The sequence below is a fragment of the Macaca nemestrina genome, chromosome 15 (genome assembly GCF_043159975.1).
Source record: "Macaca nemestrina isolate mMacNem1 chromosome 15, mMacNem.hap1, whole genome shotgun sequence".
In the NCBI taxonomy this organism is placed as follows: domain Eukaryota; kingdom Metazoa; phylum Chordata; class Mammalia; order Primates; family Cercopithecidae; genus Macaca; species Macaca nemestrina.
The window spans coordinates 22,463,482-22,484,141 of record NC_092139.1 but is presented as its reverse complement, the minus strand read 5'-3'; the positions used below and the strand labels follow the sequence as shown (position 1 = coordinate 22,484,141).

At 42.1% G+C, this 20,660-nt stretch overlaps 1 protein-coding gene across 17 annotated transcripts in view; it reads right to left on the bottom strand.

Moving 5' to 3' along the window:
* LOC105496374 (protein tyrosine phosphatase receptor type T) overlaps positions 1-20,660 on the bottom strand; it is a 1,121,698-nt gene that overhangs the window by 261,198 nt on the left and 839,840 nt on the right. For all 17 annotated transcript variants that reach the window (XR_011613330.1, XM_071079282.1, XM_071079290.1 and 14 more), the window contains exons 10-11: positions 19,127-19,328; positions 17,668-17,770 (exon numbers count right to left, since the gene is read on the bottom strand). Coding sequence is in view for 16 of the 17 variants with exons in the window: in XM_071079282.1 (XP_070935383.1) it covers positions 17,668-17,770; positions 19,127-19,328 (305 nt within the window). In the remaining variant the exon portion in view is untranslated. The remainder of the gene's footprint in view (positions 1-17,667; positions 17,771-19,126; positions 19,329-20,660) is intronic.

Here is a 20,660-nt window from a genome sequence, read left to right as displayed (position 1 = left end):
GACCAAGTGATCCACCCACCTTGGCCTCACAAAGTGCTGGGATAACAGGCATGAGCCACCATGCCCGGCTTGAATTTGACTTTAATTTCTTTTCTTTTCTTTTCTTTTCTTTTCTTTTCTTTTCTTTTCTTTTCTTTTCTTTTTTTTTTTTTTTTTTGAGACAGAGTCTCGCTCTGTCGCCCAGGCTGGAGTGCAGTGGCCGGATGGCTTTAATTTCTAATACAGTAAATATTGATAGACAAAACCCACATGAACAAAAGTTCTTTGATGACTTCGTTAATTTTTAAGAGTGTAGAGGGGTCTTCAAATTTAAAAGATCAAGAACCTCTGAATCATACATTAAAAAAAAAAAAAAAACCTCTATTAAGATCCCCATGGTTCAGGATTTCTCAGTCTTGGCACTACTGACATTTTGGGCTGGATAAGTCTTTGCTGTAGGGGCCTGTGCTGTGCATTGTGGGATGTTCAGCAGGATCCCTGTGACCCCCCCTCACTAACTAGATGCCAATATCACCTCCAACTTGTAATAAACAAAAATATGTCCTGACATTGCCAGGTATCTCTTAGGGGACAAATTAACCCTGTTAATTTGAGAACCAATGCCATAGGTAATTAGCAAAAGGATGTAAAAAGAAAACTCACAAAAAAATGTTAATAGCATAAAAATACGTAGAAAAATATTCTGCCTTGCCAGTAAGCCAAGAAATGCAAATCAAAATGACAATATGTTCCCATTTAAAATGCATTAAATTAGTAAAAGTAAGCATAAATTATAACAAGCCATTTCAGTGAAACTGTGGTTGAACTGGTAGGATTCTATAATTTCAGTAGCATTTCTAATTGATTCATCAAATTGGGGAAAATAATCTGGCAATGGTTTTCAAGACTCATAAACATTTTTATGACCTCGGAGTAAAAAGAACATAGGCTCAGGAATCAGCATTAAACTTGAATTTTAGCTCTGAATCTCACTAGTTATGTGATCTTCCTTAATTTATTTAAATGATAGCATTTATAAGGACTGAATACAATCATAATGCCTCTATCATTGGTTATTTGAAAACTGGATTAGATAATAATGTAAGTGAACTTCTAGTTAAACGTGGAAGAATTAACGTACTCCATTTACCTCCTCTTTCTCCTAAGATTTCACTGTAGTAACAGTGAAATGTGAAAAAGCATAGAAATCCACACAGAAAAAGAGGCCAGGACAGGGGACATCAGTGGATGAGCAGTTTTAAGAAAATTCTGGAAACTTAAAAATGGTCAGAGGAGAGGTACCACATGTGATGGGATAAAGAAAGTCAGATTGCAAAGACATGTGAATAAGGATGGACTTTATTTCCCCCACAGATTTCAAGAGAGATTCTGATGTTAGAGTAGTCAAGTGTGGACAGTGTGGAAGTAAAATGTGGGGCTGAAAACTGGGGAGCTGATCAAAAATCTGTACACAAAACCATCAAACTTTTGAACATGGAGAGCTATGTGTCTGTCTTCTACCCCTTAAGCAGGAGATAGGAAGAGGATTTCATCTCAGAATCTGAATGCCTCCACCTCCAAAAGCACAGTACCTCCAGTTAACTTTCTCAACACCTTACTTTTAAATATTGGCTATGGAGGTTCACTGGTTACATGAGCAATGCTTCCAACATGAAAGACAGCAGTGAATTTAAAAAATGACTCTAGAAGAAACAGAGATAATACAGGAATCAGAAAAGCTTCCCCCTCCTCCAAAATCAAAATCATACCCTGAGATGTTTGAGAAATGATTACTTTTATAAATAAGAAGTGAATGTTATAAGAAAAAAAATTCAAAGAACAGTAAGTAGCTCTTAAAATGAAAAATTATGACTGCCGAAATTATAAACAAATATGATTTTTTTTTGAGGGAGTTGTTCTGTTTGTTTAGGAAATAGAAGAAATTGGCAGAAAAGAAAAGGGGAAACAGAGTATTTAAAGGCAAACCTAAAATGATGAAGTTCTGTGGGAGGAAAAATGTAAGAATAGTTTAATAAAGATACTGCCTGAAGAAAGGAGAATAATTGTACATTCTATAACGAATTAAACAAAAAAGCCCACAAAAAGCGTAATTAGAGGTAGTATAACATAGTAGTAAGCTCCAGATGGTGGGGCTAGACCATTATGTTCAAATTCCATATTAGTTGCTACTAGCTGCATGATCTTGAGCAAGTTAACTTTTTAGTACTTCAGTTTCCCCATCTATAAAATAGGGATAATACTAGCTCCTACCTGATAGGGTTTTGATGATAATCAACTGAGTTAATATACATAAAGAACTTAAAACCTTAGCAAGCTTTAAATTAATTATGTAATAATATAATACATATTATACAATAATAAAATATACCATTTGGCTCTGAAGTGGCCTGTTTTTATGGAATTGTAAAGTTGGCCATTGTGTATTTATTTAACTAAAAACTGTGGCTTAACTACATTGGAAAGAAGGAAGGGAGGTATTGGCTGATTTAGGACAAATTATCATCTATCATGGCAGGAAATAAATAGATAATGTCTGCAATCAATAATTTTAAAATAGCACATTATGTAGTGACATTGCCAATTCCCAGAAGAAAGAGCAAAGAATTAAAATGCATTTGCCTCTGAGGCACAGGACTGGGGGGTTGTAAATGGTGGCGTAGGGAATGGTTTGGCTATTTGATTTTCCAACTATGTGTATTTGTTACTTTGAGATTTTTTAATTAAAGAATGAAAAAGGTTAATGTATATGAATTGGCTGTCAGTGCCTGGCATATTAGAGAAGGCACTCAATACACTGTAGTTCAATTTTATTCATTTCAGTAATTCCATTCCTGGGGATTTTTTGCTATTTGAAGATACAATACCAAAAGAAAAACATGAATAAATTTGTGATTGCTTGGTTATTTATAACAACAAAAAAACTGGAAATGACCCAAATTTTCAACCATATGGAAATGGCTAAGAATTACACAAAAAGCTGACAAAATGTTATAAACCAAGAACATGAGTTTATTGTTTTAGATGGCTGTGGATTAGCTAAAACTGACTGCACATACACATACAAAGTCCCTGATGTGTTTAGACTAGGAAATAGAAACCTGAGAGAAACTGGATGTCTAAAGAGAGGAGGAAATGTAGTATATCTCTACTCTAGACAACTTTCTGTGGCCTCCAGAGTCCTTAATAGGGGGCCTCGAAGCTACTTTGGTCACTGTGCAAGGGGAGTTTCTTCCCAAAACTGAAGAGTTTCTTTTTGAGCTGTGGCATGGTCTTTCGTACTTAGAGTTTGCATCGCTCTTCAGGAAGAATGCATACTCACAATCGATGCCACTAATAGCAATGCTTACAGATATTTAGAAGCCCCCGCTTCCCTGACTCTACAGTTAGACTCAGCATTAGCAAAGTCAAGCCTCACCTGGAAGTCATTCCAAGCTGTAGTTCAACCTCTAACTTACAGTGTGTCAGAAAACCCATTAGCAGAGCTACTGATGAAAATTACATGGCAACAATGAAAAAAATTGACAACATAATGTATCTGAGTCTGCATCACAACCTACAAGAGCTACAGGTCCTAAGATACTATGAGCTGAGCAAGCCATCTTCTCGGGATCTCAGTTTTCTCTACTGAGAACAGCGGATTATTTTTTCTACTTCAGGGCAGAGTGTACAATCAATGAAAGGATGCTTGGTATCCTCAGGTTCTCATCTCAGGTTCTGATCCAGAGGAGGAGCTCAACAAAGCTCAGATATGAATTTGAGTGTGTATGACCCATTCCTTAGAATTGGGCTTCTCAGACTCTAGCACACACGAGCATCTCCTGGAGGACACGTTAAAACAGATTGCTGGGCTGTCCCCCTAGAGTTTCTGATTTAGTTGGTTGGGGACAGAGTCTAAACATTTGCATTTCTAACAAAGTCCCAGGTAATACATCAGTATTCAATCTGGGACCAAACTTTGAGAATCACTGTCTTACAGGCACAAAATTCCAGCTTGGAAAATGGTTGAGACATTGGAGAAGAAAAGGAAAGGCAGGAGGGTAAAGTTTAATAAGGGTTCCTCATCTGCCTTGGTCCTGATGCCTACTAGGTAGAGTAGAACCTTGGTGTGATGTCTGTACCAGCTCCACCTCCTTCCTAAGCTCCTTTCTAAGGCTCTCCCAGGCTCCAGACATGAACAGAGCCTCTCGTGTCAACTTCCTGAACTGAAAGATGACTACCTTTTCCATCTGCCTGGAGCCTATGTGCTGATGCAGAGGCCACCTTTTTAGGTTCCAAGAAATTATGCATTCGCTATGGAGGAAATTAACACCTCAAAGCAAACTATAATTAGGAATTCTTCAGTTCAGTTTATGCTTTTTCAATTAGGCACTCTATAATTTTAATCATGGGAGCATTAACATGTTTCTGTAATTTATATACCTGCGGCATAATTAAGCCTGGGAAACACATTGCTCTAAACCTGAATGGAAGTGATTGTTTCCCTTCACACTTGCAGTATTACATGTCCCTGATGGAGAGATGGTGCCAGTTGCAAAGGAGCCATTTGCGAGTTGCAGAGGCCAACGAGAGAACTCCTGGCTTTGGAAATATGATGGCTGTTGTAGACAATGTGATGCCTTTGAACATCTGCATCCCAAAGCTTCAACTCCTATTGTGACTTTCAAAACATTCCCACCATTGGAAACTGCTTTGGACAACTATTCTTGGAAACTGATTTCAATTAAGCAGGAACAGGGTGTCCTGGCAGGGGAGACGTTATCTGAGAGCCGTGGGAAGCAGATGGCTTTGAATTGAAGAAATTGAACAATAGGCTGAAACTTAGCCTGGATTGGGACCAAACTCCTTAAAAAAAAAAAAAATTGATTCCTCTTCCCACTTGCTCTAACTCTGTTTCTCTCTCATAATTTCAGGTTTGCCTTTTAGCCACAAAGCAGGGCCTGAATCCTACGTGCAAGGTAGTTCTCTCGGGATTTGAGCAGTTCTGCAAATTCAAGTAATTCAGAGGCACACTGAAAGTTTTTGTGCTTATTCAGACTGAACCTCTGAACTTTCTGAAGGTTAAAAACCTTCACTTTTTCTCTCTTCTTCCTGCTCTCCCCACAATAGCAAATTCAGATTTGCTGACTGCAATAAAAGGAAAAAGAACATAATCAAAACTGGCCCGGGGGGACAGTGCATACAGATTCCAACCCAGCTGAGTGACGCGTCCATATTGCTGCAGCATTTTGGCACTCAATATATTTTGTCTGATCTAAGAAAATATGGAACTTTTTATAGAGTGGAAGTTGGAAATGGATTTGTTTCTCCCAGGCTGCTCTAGCCTTCCACAAAAGAATACAGATTTGTTCAGATTCTGATATTCTGATGTTCAGCCTCATCAAACATCCATCTTCTACCTAGGCCACAACATCTGCACAGAAGTGACATATTCAGATATGCTGTCAGCATGCAACAACTCAACATGAATGATTTTGACACTAGTTATTGTCATCATCATAGGAAAACAGAGGTGTGTTTCAGCCCCCACATGGATGGGGATAGAGAAATAAGCTGGCAGAGATTCTAGTTCAGCTTTTAGGAGCTAAAACTGGTTATCCTCATGATGAAACACACACTGAGAGAGACATGAGAGATCCAAAAGCTGTAAACTCAACAGGGGCAACTTCACAGTATAAGGCAAAACTATTGCTTCCCTGTATTACAAGAATGAGCAAATATTGGTGCCCGAGATGACTTGGTTCCCTGTACAAGTTCCTTTCTCCATACCTGAGGCCACTTATAGGCAACACCAGTAGTACTCAAGCGTGGTCCAAGACCAGTAGGTCACCTTGGAAATCGTTCAAAATGCAGATTCTCAGGCATTATCCCACAGTCCTTGAGGATGGGCAGGAATCTGCAGGCTTACTAGAACCCTAGCTGATTATGATGTTCATTAAAGTTTGGAAACCTTGCGATTAAACCACTTCCCACTTTCTATATCCAGTGGGGGTGATGTGGAGAAATTTTTGAAGTCTAGCTTGGTAGATCAGAATCTCCTCAGTAAGTAAGCCCAGCCATAGGTCCCACGCTGTTTTCAGGACTTCTACCTGTGTCTAAGTCTTCATTACATTGCTCGTCTCTTATGATAGGATCCCTGGCCTTTACTTCTCTCCCCAAACGGCTGCCAAGTAACCTCTCTGAAACCAAACATGGGTCTTGACCTCTTCTTACCTCTTCTTAGGGTCTAGAGCAATGTAGTAAAATAGAATTTTCTGCCATGATGGAAATGCTGTCCAATATGTTAGCCATTAGCTACTTGTGGCTACTGAGTACTTGAGATGTGGCTAATGCAACTAATGAACTGAAGCTTTAATTTTACTTAATTTTAATTACCTTAAATTTAAATAGCCACATGTAGCTATTAATAACAGTTACTGCACTGGACAGTGTAAGTCTAAAGTCTAGCCCTCAATTCTTGCATTTGTTACTGGGGCTGCTACATCTTGCTCTGGGCATGAATACTTACATGTTCATAAAATTCTTAGTAAGCCTATACCTAAGTGGAAATGCACTCAATAGCAAACCCTAAGCAGCTGTAGCCAGGTGAGAAAAGGGTGAATTGTATTTTGAGAGAGTAAGCACATATTTTTTCGGTCCATTGGTGGAGACTCTAACTTTAAGATGTTATTTTCCTACCAAAAAGTCAGGGCTTTCAGAATCACTTCTTTCACTGTTGCCAAGTGGAGGCAACTCTCTGAGCAGCCCTAAACAGCTGGAGCAGGCATCGTGCAGAATGCTTTTTGGATAAGAGCAAACCTCCTTGGATACTAACATGGCACAGAGCCATGCTCTAACTCAGAAGAACATCAATAGATCAGGCTCTAGAAATGCACTTGATGGAGGCAGACTTGAAAGTCTGACCTTTGGGCGGTTGCAGACAGAGACCAAGAGCCATCGGTTATCAGCTGTGCAAGATCTGAGACAAAGCAGTGATGCAAACTGTCATGGGGTCCAGAACAGTGGGAGAAGTAAAAGTCAGCAGGAAAAAAAAGTTAGAGAAAAAGTAAGAACCAGGAGAAGGCATCGTGCAAAGTCACTGTGCTCTTGCAATAAGTTTCACCAGTTCCCCAGGGTTGGAGCGTTTGTATTATAAGAACTACATCTACTTGGACAGCCCCTCCATCCTTAGTCTGCCCTCATGTTCCTTGCAACATTTGGCTCCAATGACCTTCACTTTGAATCTATTACTGTCTGTTCACCATCACTGCCAATGTGGTCACACCCAGAGCCATCGTATCCTATAGAAGAGTTTTACTACTGACACCTTACATTTGATCATCTTATTCTCCGAATAGCACTTCCTGTCTTTCTACCCTCTCCCTGCTTTGTACCCTCTACACAAATTCTTCAACAGCATCCAGGTTGCCTGGCCCTCAATACATCTATTTTCTGAACAGCAACCTTCACATTCTTTTTAAAGCAAGCCTAGACCAGATGGTCCATTTTCCAGCACTTTTTTTTTTTTTTACATTATTAATCATCTTCATTTGTCTGTACTCCTGGATCAACTTGTGTGTCTTTCTTCTTTTCTACTACAAGAGCTTCTTGAAGCTCCTGGAGGAGATTAAACCAATTTAAATGATTCTTTCCTTGAATTTCTTGTTTTAAAAGAAAAGAAAAGAAAAGTCAAAATGAAATATACAGCCCTGGTTTTCCTTCTACCTCTTTGGCCAGTCCTTCTCCATGTCCTGTGTGGTTCCTTGATAAATTGTCATAGATCTCTGTTCTGTTTCTCATCTCTTCTAATCTACACTCTCCCAGGATGAGGTCATCCACTCCCCTCCATACTTCATATACCACCTGGATGCTAATGGTTCCCAAATCTAAAACCCCTGCTCAGATGTCTCTCCAGCACTCCAGACTTTTGGAATTTAAATAGTCCCTATGGTAGGAGGTGAGCATGACAACCACTCTTCTTTTCCTCATGCCAGTAACAGTCCTTGTCTCCATCTCTCCAGATGGCAGACAGTCCAAAATAGAACACTCTTTCGATCTTCATGTTCCATCGACTGCTCCATTTAAAATATTCTTCCCCAAACACCTGTTTTTCCTCCTTGGTTGGAGCCTAAGTAATATAATCCAGAATCCTAACACCAGAGCCAATTCTTGGTAAGCTGGGTTGTTGGTAGAGAAAGGAACCTTATAAAAGGGGACCTGAAATGCAGTTAGGGTAAGCTGAAGTGAATGCAAACCCACCTAAATTATTTGGGTGTCATCTTTCTTCCCTTTTGTTTTCCTGAACAATCATCTAATTGCAGCTCTGTGCTATATCACCAGACTGACCCTTGTCTCCTAGGGTGATTTCTTTGGTGGTACACATATCCCTTTAATATGTACCCCTTTAGTTGGCATTTGTAGACTGTGGGACAACCCCATGGAAAAGGGCATTACGGTAACATTCATCCCCTTATTCCTTATTTCCGGTTGCCTCTTCATATATCTGGCTTCTCCTACTTCCCAGTCTGGTGTGATGAAGTCCCAGCATGATTTTAGGAATGGCTAAAAGTGGTGTTAACAAAGCTAAGTCTTCTTGTAGGTTATGTCTGAGTACCTCTCATCCATGTCCCCCTAACCCCCAATACACCAAAGTGGGATCCATAGGATTCCTCATTTTCAGGTCCCAGCAAAGGTGGCCCAGAGTACTGGGGAACTAAGTGAACAAATGAGGTTTGGAGAAAGAGTGTCTAGGTAATTACAGTTTCTCATCTCTCCCAATGTGGACAAGGCCTCACAAACTCCTCAGGTTGCCCTGTGTTAATAAATCCTCTAAATGTTCATTTCTCCTTCCTAATTGGAGACCATCATATGTTGGTATCTGAGAATCAGACAGTAATGATTCCAGTTTTGCTCACTGCGGCTTCATGGACCAGCAAAACCCTTCTGTGATTATTTCATGTGCTCCCACTCTGGGCTTCACAGTTATTAAAGGAATCCTGAAGGAAATCTGGCAATCGTTTGCTTTTCTTCCCAATAAAGTTTCTTCTTTCTTTAAAAGTTGGCTGTATCTCCAATTTGTACTGTAGCTAATCACTGTGCATTTCAGAATCTGTGGTCTTAACTAACTGCACCTGTCAAATGCAAAAGGATCACAGATTCTCATCAGGAGGTGAAGAGAAGTTGCAATGACCTTTAGAAGCTTATACCTTGTTACACTGTCTTCTATGGTTCCATCTTTCATACCCCGGTCCTCCAGGCTAGAGCTCCCAGGCCCTGTGCACCATGCCTCAAGCAACCTAAGAAAGCAGGTCTCATGTCCTAACTGACCTTGCAAAAGGTCCCTTAGAAGTCCCCAACACTCTCCTAGACCACACAGCAAGGTTGCAGCTGTTCTTGCTCAGCTGAGTTCCTAACTCCCCCATTCAGTTCCCAGACCACCTTTGCACCATTCACCTTTCCTGGATGAAACGTCCTCATAGACTCTTCCCTCCCTCAGTATCCAATGGCTCAGGGAATGGCATCACCTTCCATCCCACAAACCAAGCCAGAAAACTGGGAGTCATCCTGGACAATTTCTTTTCCTTCACACTCCAACACCCTGCCCCTTGAAGAAGTCATCGCCAAGGCATGTCCATTTTACCTCTTACAAATTGTATCTCATCGCCATAAGTACTCTAATGGTGGGTCACCTTCATTTCTTATCTGAATAACATAACTGTCTCCCATGGGTGTTGCTCTTAACCCTGGGTGTGCTGGCCCTTTGGCAATGAGACACTATAAGCTCATCTGCTTGAATTTATATTTCAGAAAGGTGCTCATATCTGACCAAGTTCACAGACTCATAGGCACTTTCTTTTTCTGATTGTCTTTCCTATTTTTAAGGTAATGTTGTTTTGAAGATCACCCCTGGAGATGGCTGTAGGTTTCCTGATGTGCCCCACACTGGCCAGCACTTCACATGTAATAGATCTCACATGAGTGCTGGGGGATACACAGCAGATAGGCATTGGCTGCAATTGCAGCAGGGCTCAGAGAATATTCTTGCCCATGGCTGCCCAGGGCTTAGAGCCACTCATTGCCTCAACAGCTTGGCCAAACCCAAGGACCATGTTTTTCTTTTGTTTTGAGATGAAGTCTTGCTCTGTCACCCAGGCTGGAGTGCAGTGGTGCGATCTCAGCTCACTGCAACCTCTGCCTACTGGGTTCAAGTGATTCTAGTGCCTCAGCCTCCCAGCTAGCTGGGATTACAGGTGCCTGCCACCATGTCCAACAAATTTTTGTATTTTTAATAGAGATGGATTTACACCATGTTGGCCAGGCTGGTTTTGAATTCCTGTCCTCAAGTGATCTGCCTGTGTTGGCCTCCCAAAGTGCTGGGATTACAGGCATGAGCCACCACACCCAGCCCCCAAAGAGCAGGTTAAACAACTACCAGTTTACACAGTTTACACACTTTACACAGTTTAGCTTATTCGACCTTCAAAACGATCTATGATGTAGGTATTCCCATTTACCAACAAGCAAATTAAGGTTCAGAGAAAATAAGTACCTGCTTCCAGTATACCCAGTGGGGCAATTGTATGAGGTTGGTCTGATTTTAGGAGCCCCTCCTGTTTCAGTGTATCCAACTGGGAAGTCAGCTATGGCAGGAAAAGCATAAGGGTCTCAGGTCTGAGGGAGGAGCTCCGTATGGGACCCACCTCTGCCCTAAGGGAGGCCAAAGTCTAGCAGAGGCTGACAATGCAAGGCGCTGACAGAGGGGTGACCATGACAGAGTGGCAACTCAGAAAGAGTTGGTGCATTCTGCTGCAAGAGTGGAGATGGTCCCGGATGTGGCCGATGTGAGCTGGATGTCAGAGAGGTAGAGAATGGCATGCTTGGCAGAGAGAACAACATGGGCTAGGGGCCTGTCTGCTCAGAGAAGGACAAAGAGTTGGGCACTCACCTTCCCAATGTTCCGCACTCCCTTCTAAACAAAGTCTAAATCCAGAGTGAAGACCTTCTTCACCTGGACCCTGCCTGCTTCTTTGCTTCTCTCCTCATCTCTCTGTCTCCACCCACTGAGCTACTTGTTGCTCCTCGAACACACCCTGTACCTTCTCTGTGTGTGCTTTTGCGTACGCTGCTCTTTCTTCTAGGTTACACTCTTCCCTTCTTCACTAACTCCCCCTCATTCCCTAGGTCTCAATTTAAGCAACACTGCCTCCCGGAAGCCCTCCCAGCTTCTGAGCTCACCAGACTACCGATGGCTGCCTCTCTACTGAACTCTCATGGAAACCTCTGAACAAGTTGGCCAAACACAGGCTCATTGGCACCTTTTATCTGATTATCTTTCCTGTAGACCTTTACCATCTAAAATGGCAGTCAGAAGCCATATATGGCTCCTGAAATTTAAATTAAAATAAAATTTTAAAAAATCAATTTCCCAGTTGTACTAGCCATATAACTGGTATCCGGCGCTCAATGGTCATACGTGTTCAGTGGCAGTCATTCCACAGAGCACACATATAGGACATTTCTGTAACTGCAGAAAATTCTATTGAACAGCACTCTTTTCAGAATAAGAGGTAGTTGAAGGCAGGGTCTACAAGGTGCATCTCTATAATCCCAGCACCTAATATCTACCAGGTGGGCAAAATAGATTTGCTGAACTAAATACATACTTTAGTAACTCACTTTATATATATATAAATATACATATTTATATATATATAAACTAGTTTATATATATATAAACTAGTTTATAGATATACTTTAGTAACTAGACATATATATAAATATATATACATTTATATATAGATATAACTAGTTACTGAAGTATGTATTTAGTATGTATAAAGTACATATATATATGTATGATGCCAGACACCATCCCACGTAAAGGGAATTCAGTAGTATCAAGCCTTCAGATTTCTTGGAGCTCACAGCCTATTGAGGGGTATGTAGAAACAACAGAAAACAAAACAAAAAAATACATATAAACAGCTGTATAACACAATTAAAGGCTCAAGAAAGAACTATGAAGGAACTATATAGGTCACTGTTGAGTAAAACCTGGTAAAGGGGCAGATGGAAATTAAAGGAAACCAGTAACAAGGCTAAGGACAGATTCTGATGAGCCTTGAATTCCATGCTAAGAAGCTTGTACTTAATGCAATGGAAAACCAATGACCCATTTAAGAATTTTAAGCAGGAAAGTTAACTTGATCCAATTTGTGCTTCCGAAGGATCATTCCAGCAATTCAGTGGGGGGTGGATTGAAGGATGAGAAGCTGCAGCAAGCACTGCAGCAAGCACCCCAGCAAGCATATCCCAGCAGGTGCAGGTCCACAGGATGAGGCTGGAAAGTGGTAATGGGGGAGGAGGAGGAGGTTGGCCCAGGTTCTGAAGTATAGCGGACCAGTCTCCATGACTGATTAGATGGGAAGGAGAGGAAAGAGGGGGAAAGAGCATTTCCAAGGAAGTCTTCAGGGATCAGGGGACGGTCCGTTATAGAACCTGGGGCTCTGCTCCCAGCCTCACTTCAGGGATTGCATTATAGGTGACTAATTCATGGCCAGTTACTTTCTTATGAAGGTTACTACAGATCAGTCACATATCAGTGTGACAGGTGGGGCGTGGGGGAAGAAGGCTCAGCATGTTCAAACCAGAACTGAATATTAGATTCTAGTCACTATTTGATTGATCTTTTAAGCAATTCTGGGATTCTGTCACTTAAAAACCAATAAATCTTTGAAAGCCCAAGGAAAGCAATACAAAAGCAATAAATCTCCATTGTGGAGTATTAGAAAAATAGGCCAAGCTGCTGAGGTGGTTTGGCTGGAGGGACAAGGGTGTGGGAGCCCCACACAGCAACAGTCCTCCCTGCCACACCTCGCCCCCCTGCATACTCAGTTCTACCAGATAGAGTCAGATCCATGGGGCTTCAGAGGAGCAGTAAGTGGCAGAGCAGGGGCTGGAGTTTGGCTTAGCCAGGGTTGGAGCATCGTTGGCAGCAAGAAGAGCCTACCTGAGTGGGGTCTGAAGGCCAAAGTTTCCGTGTGAGTCTGTGTGACAACACACAGCTCCACTCAGAGAGGGACTTACTGAAGCTCACAAGTGATAGACCGGGTTCACACAAGGCAGAGCTGGAGGACCCCTGAGAATTCCTCTTGCTCCTCTTGCCCTGGTTGGTGGAGGTTTACTCATAGCACCCCCACAAAAGGGCTACCCAGTCATCATGTGACATACCAGGCAAAGGAACTCAGAACTTCTCAGGGGAGCCGTGAACTCAGAGCCAGGATACTAGGTCTATGCACTGGCTTTACCTGTAACGAGCCCCACAAGCTTGGGCCAATCAGTTAACATCTTAGACTTCAGTTTCCTGCTCCAAAATGGAAATGGTATTTCCCAGCCAGCTGACTCACCAGGTAGGTGAGGATCAGATAATACAATGGAAGTAAAGGAACAATTAACTGTACATGCCAATTCAGAAAACTATCAACTGTAAAATCTGATTTAAAGCATCCTTAACCCAGTGCATCTAGTGAGTTCTTTGAGTCCCAGGATCTTAGAGTGTCCATATTGTTTTCTCACATCCTTCACCTCCTCAACTCACAGAACTGCACACTGCTGTGCTTTCCTGGGTGGTGCTCATCTCACCAGCCAGTCTACTGCTTCTTTCAATCACTACAGTCAATGTACCTGTGGTTTCATGTCATCTTCCAGTGGAACTGCAGAAGCAGCCCAATGCCCCTAGGTTGCAAGAAACATAACCCGAGCACACCAGATGAACCAGGCATGACAAATTGGTGGAACCTAGGTGCTTGGACTAAGGAATGGGGATGGATTAAGAAGTCAACACCACATGGCATGATCCATGATCCAATAGCATCACCTTATGACATGATCCAGTCAGATCGAGCCTCCCACATCACAAAATTGCAAATGTCCAATCAGATCACGCCATTACTTTCTGTCTATCAAACCTGTCCCCGCGTCCAAAAGCCTGACTCCTGCCTAGCAATATACTTTTCTCTCTACAAAAACACAGTGCTTCAGAGTTTGGCTTTCTATTGTGCATGGGCAAACAGACCAAGTTCTGTTCAGTGACACTTTTTTGCTAATTTCATGATTTTGTTTGTGTGTTTGCTTAATGTCCCACCTCCCTGCCTCACTCACTGTTTACTGGAGCCTCAAGAGGACAGAGGTGTGGCTATCTTGTTTCTTGCTGTATACCTATTGGTTAGCTCACTTTCCTAAACATAGTAAGTGTTCAATAAATATTTGTTGCATGACCTAGTGGTCAACTACCTCTCATATAACATCCTACTGCCCAGAGTTCAAGGTGAATGAAGGTCAAGATAACTGAAATCCATTGTGATATTTCCACTTCTGTCCTTCCAGTTGTCCTGAAAGTCGTGCTGGGTGGCACTGGTTAGTCACTTCCCCTTCTAGTCAAATGCTCAAGAAACAGTCTGGAAATAATTCCAGAAACTGAGTATACACCCACCCTCAATGCTCCAGAGCCTTGAGAGGAAAAGCAGCCAGACACTTCCAGACACCAACCATTTCCCCTTTGAGCAGTGACATTTCTGGGTTTTTTTCTTTTTGAAAAAAAAGGTCGCCAAAATATATCATGCATACCTTTCTCCTAGGTGGTGGTATAGTATAGTAAAATGAGTGTTGGCTTTGGGTCATTTGAACTAAGTTTAAATTTTGCCTGTACCACTTGCTTGCTTTATAGCCTGAGTCAACTGACTTAGCTTCTGTTTGTCTCAATTTCTATATTTGCAAAATGAGGAGACTATTATACAATGTTACGAGAATACAGGTAGTGTTATATATAGAGACAAGCTGGTAGCAAGTGCTTGTTCCTTAAATGAAAGCTAGCAGGCTCCTGTAAGTTGCAGACCCATATTTTCAGGGTAAACCAGGACCAAGTAATAAACAGGCATGGCTGTGAGGGATGACAGCATGTAGGCCTACTTGATTTTTGAGTCCCTGTGTCTGTTTTGTAGAGTCATGCTATTCCTTTGTACCCTGACAACTGTCATTTCTCATTGCCACTGGGAACCTTTCATCCCCTTATCCCTCCTCGTAATTTGCTGAATCTTAGGATGTATGAGCTTGTTAAATAGATGTGCAAAGAGTATAGCGATTCAGAGGGAAAGTGTAAGGGCTTCTCTGTGTGGGAACTGGAAAAGTTTTCATGTGCATTTTGGTTTGGGCTACTCAGAGGCCCCCTTTGCAGGGGGTGAAGGAGCTTGGACCCTGGCTGGGGTCAGGAAGTCCTGGATATCAGGCCTGCCTTACTCTTGGTATTTCCATGTTTTGTTCAGCCTATATGAAATAGTCACTGGCCATACTTTACAGATAAGGAGAGTTGAATCTCAGAGAGAGAGATTAAGCATCTTGTCTGAGGTCACGCAGTTGTTACCACGGGATCTGATACCAGGTTTGTTGCCACCAAACTCTTATTCTTTCCATGGCCCCACCCACAGCCAGAATACTGGGAAGCTGGCCTAAATGTAAACACATTGAAAGGCTATGGGCGACAGCTGGATTGGGTCCCTTAGCTGAACGTTTTATAGGCTTAGTTACCTTGGCACGCTGTATCAAGATCATAGACTTTGGGTCAGATCGGGGCTGTGTTCTGGATTAGCTGTTAACTTGCTGTGCAACCCTGAACAAGCCTCTTCCCTTCTCTGGGCTGTACTTTTGCTATCTGGGAAGCTTTCTAAGATTTTGAAACAGTGACCAATACTATGGTATAAAAGAAGAGAGAATTGTGAAAGGGAGGAAGGCACTGGTGGCCAAAATGGAACATGATTTGACACCTGGGGGACCTGCCTTCAAACTCAGCTTTCCTACTTACTGTCTGTATGCCCTTGGGCATTTCTGTGCCGCAGTTTCTTCATGTGCATCTGAAAATGAGGGTAATATCTCACAGTATCTCGAGAAAATTAAATGACAATGTTAGATCTGAGTAACTGGAAGAAAAGCAGGGGATTCATAACTGAATTTGACATAAGACCCAACCATCTGCTTTGACTTATCACATGTAGGGTTTCCCTGGAACTACCAATGTGTAAAATATAAGACAAATACTCTCTGGTCAGATGCCCCATAAACATTATCAACACATGTTGCAATGACTAAAGATTCACCTGACTTAGGGGGAACACTGTCCAAAGTCTTCAGACTACATAGGAACTTCCAAATTGGTGGTGGCTGGTTCTGTCTGCTTCAATGCCTATCATTTCTAGATGAAGCTGGATACAGGATGGACAATGGCTATCCAGACCATCTCAAAAGTCCTCTTCTGGGCTGGTGTCCTAGCCTCCAGTGACACAAGGACTGAGGCTGCATCCATTTCTCTAGTAGCTGCCCATGCCCTTCAAACAGGCCTGAGCCTCTCACACTCCCATTCTCATCCCAGCACTCCCACCTTAATGTTTATGTTAAAGCAAACAACCGTCCTGGTTGCTCCCTGTTATAGCACGCGATCTCTCTCCTCCAAGCCTGTGCTCACACTGGACACTCTTACAACATTGGTGAAGTCTTACACATCATTTAAGATACAGCTCAGTGTCTCCTCCACTGGGAATTCTCTTCTCTGAGCTCTTATAATGACCTACACATATCTCCACAAGGACACACTGTACTGTAATTATGTTTTTGTCTCCCCAGCTAGAGTTTGACTTTCTTTAGGACATGACTTACCCACGGCTAGTTCACTGCCATATTTTCAAGCACTTAAGACTTGCCTGAGACAGGGTGGATTCTTAATAAAAATATTTGTTGAATGAATGAATGGTTTTTAGGCCTTGGGCCCCGCCTCATTCCTGGTACATAACATACTCAGTTTATGCTTGATGAACTGAACTGAGCAATTTGAAAGTTGTTCCACTCAATGCTTTGCTTCATTTTAAGGGACTGTAGTCCTCCTTCCTGGAGTTCTGGGCAAAACCAACAGTCAATATTGCTGCCCTTGGGCAAAGGGTAGCTTGTTTAAAAGAGATGCCCATGCTCCTGATATCATGAACTGACACTGGTCAGTTTAGCTATGGAGATGCCTCAGTGTATTCCTGAACTCCAACCATCTTTGGTAAAATCAGCAGTTTTACCTTGACAGCAAGTGTCCCTATGGGACTCTAGCCCTCTACAGCCTTAAACTGGACCAGCCCCCAGGTCTTGTCAGATTTGTGATATCTGATCAGGTTGTTTTCAGAATTCAGCAAATCTGTCTATCTGGCTGTTACTGACAGTGACACAAAGAAAGGTAACCTTGCCAGGAGACTGTGTTCCAGGCCACCAACCCCACTAACTAAATTTACCATCTCACTCTATTACCCAGGCTGGAGTGCAGTGGCATGATCACAGCTCACTGTGGTCTCGGTCTTCCAGGCTCAAGCAATCTTTCCACATCATCCTCTCAAGTAGTTGGGACTCCAGGCGTGTGCTACCACATCCAGCTAATTAAAAAATTTTTTTCTTTGTGGAGACGGGGTCTCCCTATGTTGCCCAGGTTTGCCTTGAACTCAGGGGCTCCCTTTGAACTGGGCTTGGGGCTGCTGACCTCCTTCCTCCCAGGAAGTTGTGTTCCTAGCCAGTCTTGCCCATGGGTATTGCCGGTCACATGATTCAACTGGAGGCCCATGTGGCACAGAGAAGGAAAACTACAGACTCCAAGTGAAGAACCGTCCTCACCTGACAGGGGCTCCCCGGGACTGAGCGGGTTTCAGCATCACTGTGATGGTCGTGTCTGTCTCATTCAGTGGGGTGTCTGTGTCGTACTCAGGCATGGATGGAGCTGGACAGGAAACAGAGAGTGCAGGTGAGTTCAGGACAGGTTCCCAACCGGCTCCCCACCGCCCCTTGCTGCCATCCTTAAAGACACAGCATGACCAGAGGGAGGACGTTTAGGAAAGGGGTTGGATAAGAAGCCTTGCAGGCCTTCAGTAAAGGAGGCCCTGATGCCCAACCTGCCCACAGTAGGTTTCTTCAAGGTGCAGTAGTGTAGGGAAGGGTAGCAATGATGTGTCCAGTAACCTACATGAACCAAAACGTTTCACACCTAATAAACATGTGGAGGGAATGTAAGTACTAACAAAGAAGTGAAAGCAGAATCAACCCTGCTAAACACATTTAAAATGCAAATTAAATCAATTATGAACTACTTCCTCTCTACCTGTTTTTTAAATTCATGAGACCCCCCCCTTCCCTCATACTCAGCTGATAGGAATGCAACTATATCTATTCCTTTGGGAAGGTAATTTAGCCATTTGTAGCAACAGCTATTAAAACCCACATCCTTTTTAATTCAGTTTTTCCAAATTCTGAATTTAATTCTAAAGTTATAATCCAAACCAATGAATGAAACTTTATTTTGTAACATGTTTATTGAAGCGTTATTTTGTAAAAACATGGAAGCACCAAATATATCCAACCACAGGGGAATGTATAATTAAATTATGTCCATCCACTTGACAGAACATTATAATGAAAGCAATGTAGCAACATAGGAAATACTTATGGGATAAAGATAAGAGAAAACATTAAGCTACAAAAAAACCATGTTTTTCTGGAAAACCATGTGCAAAATATGTATGTATGCAGACCAGAATTGCATAGATATTTAGGATAATGAAAGCTGTAGAAAAGGTTCTGAAATAATTCTTCATTGTTGCTGTCTAGTGGCAGAGGGGGCCCTACTGGTGATGGCAGTCTGTAATTTTGGACTGCTGTGGCCCTATAATATTCATTCATTCATTCATTCATTCATTCATTCATTCATTCATTCATTCATCAGGCATTTCATGAGAACCTGTGCTGTCTTGTTCTGGCAAAAAGAATGTTCCTGAAATGAATTTAATAACCAACTTGTGCGCAATACACATTATCTACACACACATGTACTATTTAATACAACCCTGTGGGCACATTATTTAGTGGCTTGCCACCTAATTAATCTAATTTTTACACTTTAGGAAGTTCATCACTTAGATTTTCTTCATAGGAGACAACAATGGTAACTCACTAGGGACTGGATCCTCTTAATTCCACCCATATCACAGGGCGACAATTCAAGAAAAATTTCCACTTCAAGGAAAATTAGGAAGTGGGCGTGAAACAACCTTTTTCCCTTTTTCCTTTCTAGCAGAGATACCTGAAATTTTGGTGGCGATCCGAGTGGTGACAGGGGGCCCAAAGCCCTTTGCTGTGCTGGCCTTGATGGTGAAGGAATAGGTGGTCCCTGGATACAGACCCACAAAGAGGTGGTGGGTTTCATTCCGGAGCTTGAACACTTTCCCCCTCTGGCTGGAGAGGTCAGCACTTGGGTCCAGCGAGCCAACAGCCTTGTAGTTGATCTGTAGGACAAGTCAGCAAACAAACAAATCAATGCCTCACTCAGGAAGCTGGATGGAGCTCATTTGGAGGAACCTTAGGGAGGTGGGGGAAGGGGCGGGCATGTGAGCTTGGCCAGCAGATTCTGCTAAGCTGCCTGTTGCTGTCCACTTTACAGATGATCCCAGCCTCCAAATACCCCATTGCTCATTCACTGGAGCAATGCATGTTCTCATTGATTTGTGGGAGTTAAAACTTAAAATAATTGAACTCACAGAGATAGAGAGTAGATGGATGGTTATCAGAGGCTGGGAAGGGTAGTAGAGGGTAGAGGGATGGTTAATGGGTAGAAAAAATTGAAAGAATGAATAAGATCTTATATTTGCTAGCACAACAGGGGGTCCATGGTCAAAAATAACTGTACATTTTAAAATAACTAAAAGGGTATAATTGGATTGTTTCTAACAGAGAGGATAATTGCTTGAGGGGATGGACACCCCATTTATCAAGATGTGATTATTACACATTACATGCTTATGTCAAAACACCTCACGTAACCCATAAATACATATACACCTACTACGTACCCACAAAAAAATTTTTAAAAAGAAACAGAGGGTGACCCACAGATGTCATTTTGAATTTTCTAACAGTCTCATGAAAAGAAAAAAAAAAAACTTTTAGTAACACATCTTGTTGAACCCAGTGTATCCAAACTATTATGATTTCAATCTGTAGACAACATAAACATTGAATGGAATTGTTTACAATCTACTATTCATATGAAGTCTTACAAACATGTTTTTTACCCCTTCAGTGCATCTTCATTTGGACCAGCCGCTGCTTTTCACAAGTGCAGTAGCCCCATGTGGCCAGTGGCCACCATACTGGACACTGTAGTCATAGAACAGTGTCCAGGTACAGCATCGTGATGAGATTTATGAGGCTTGTTAAAAATGCAGATCCTGGGCCCCATATTCCAGACAGATAGCAATTGCAGACTGGTGCTTCCTCGTGCACTATCTTTTTTGTCTTCCCCAAATCCTTGGGGGCATCAGGATAGCTACTCTCATTTTAATAATGGAGAAACTGAGGTGCCAACGGAAGCAACTTGCATGCAATCCAAATTTTTCAAATTGTATGTGGAGACAGTTTGTCTATGATATATGAAGACCATGCCCCATGTGACATGTGAGTTCAGCAATAACTAAACTGGTCTACACCTGTGGAATGATTTGTGTCTACTGTTCCCCGATCATACACTTGAGTGTCACAGCAAGATACCAGAAGAGTTTTGAAGGGCGCACTCTCAATTTCTGCACTTGCTCAAGGGTGAAAATAACTAACAATTGGTA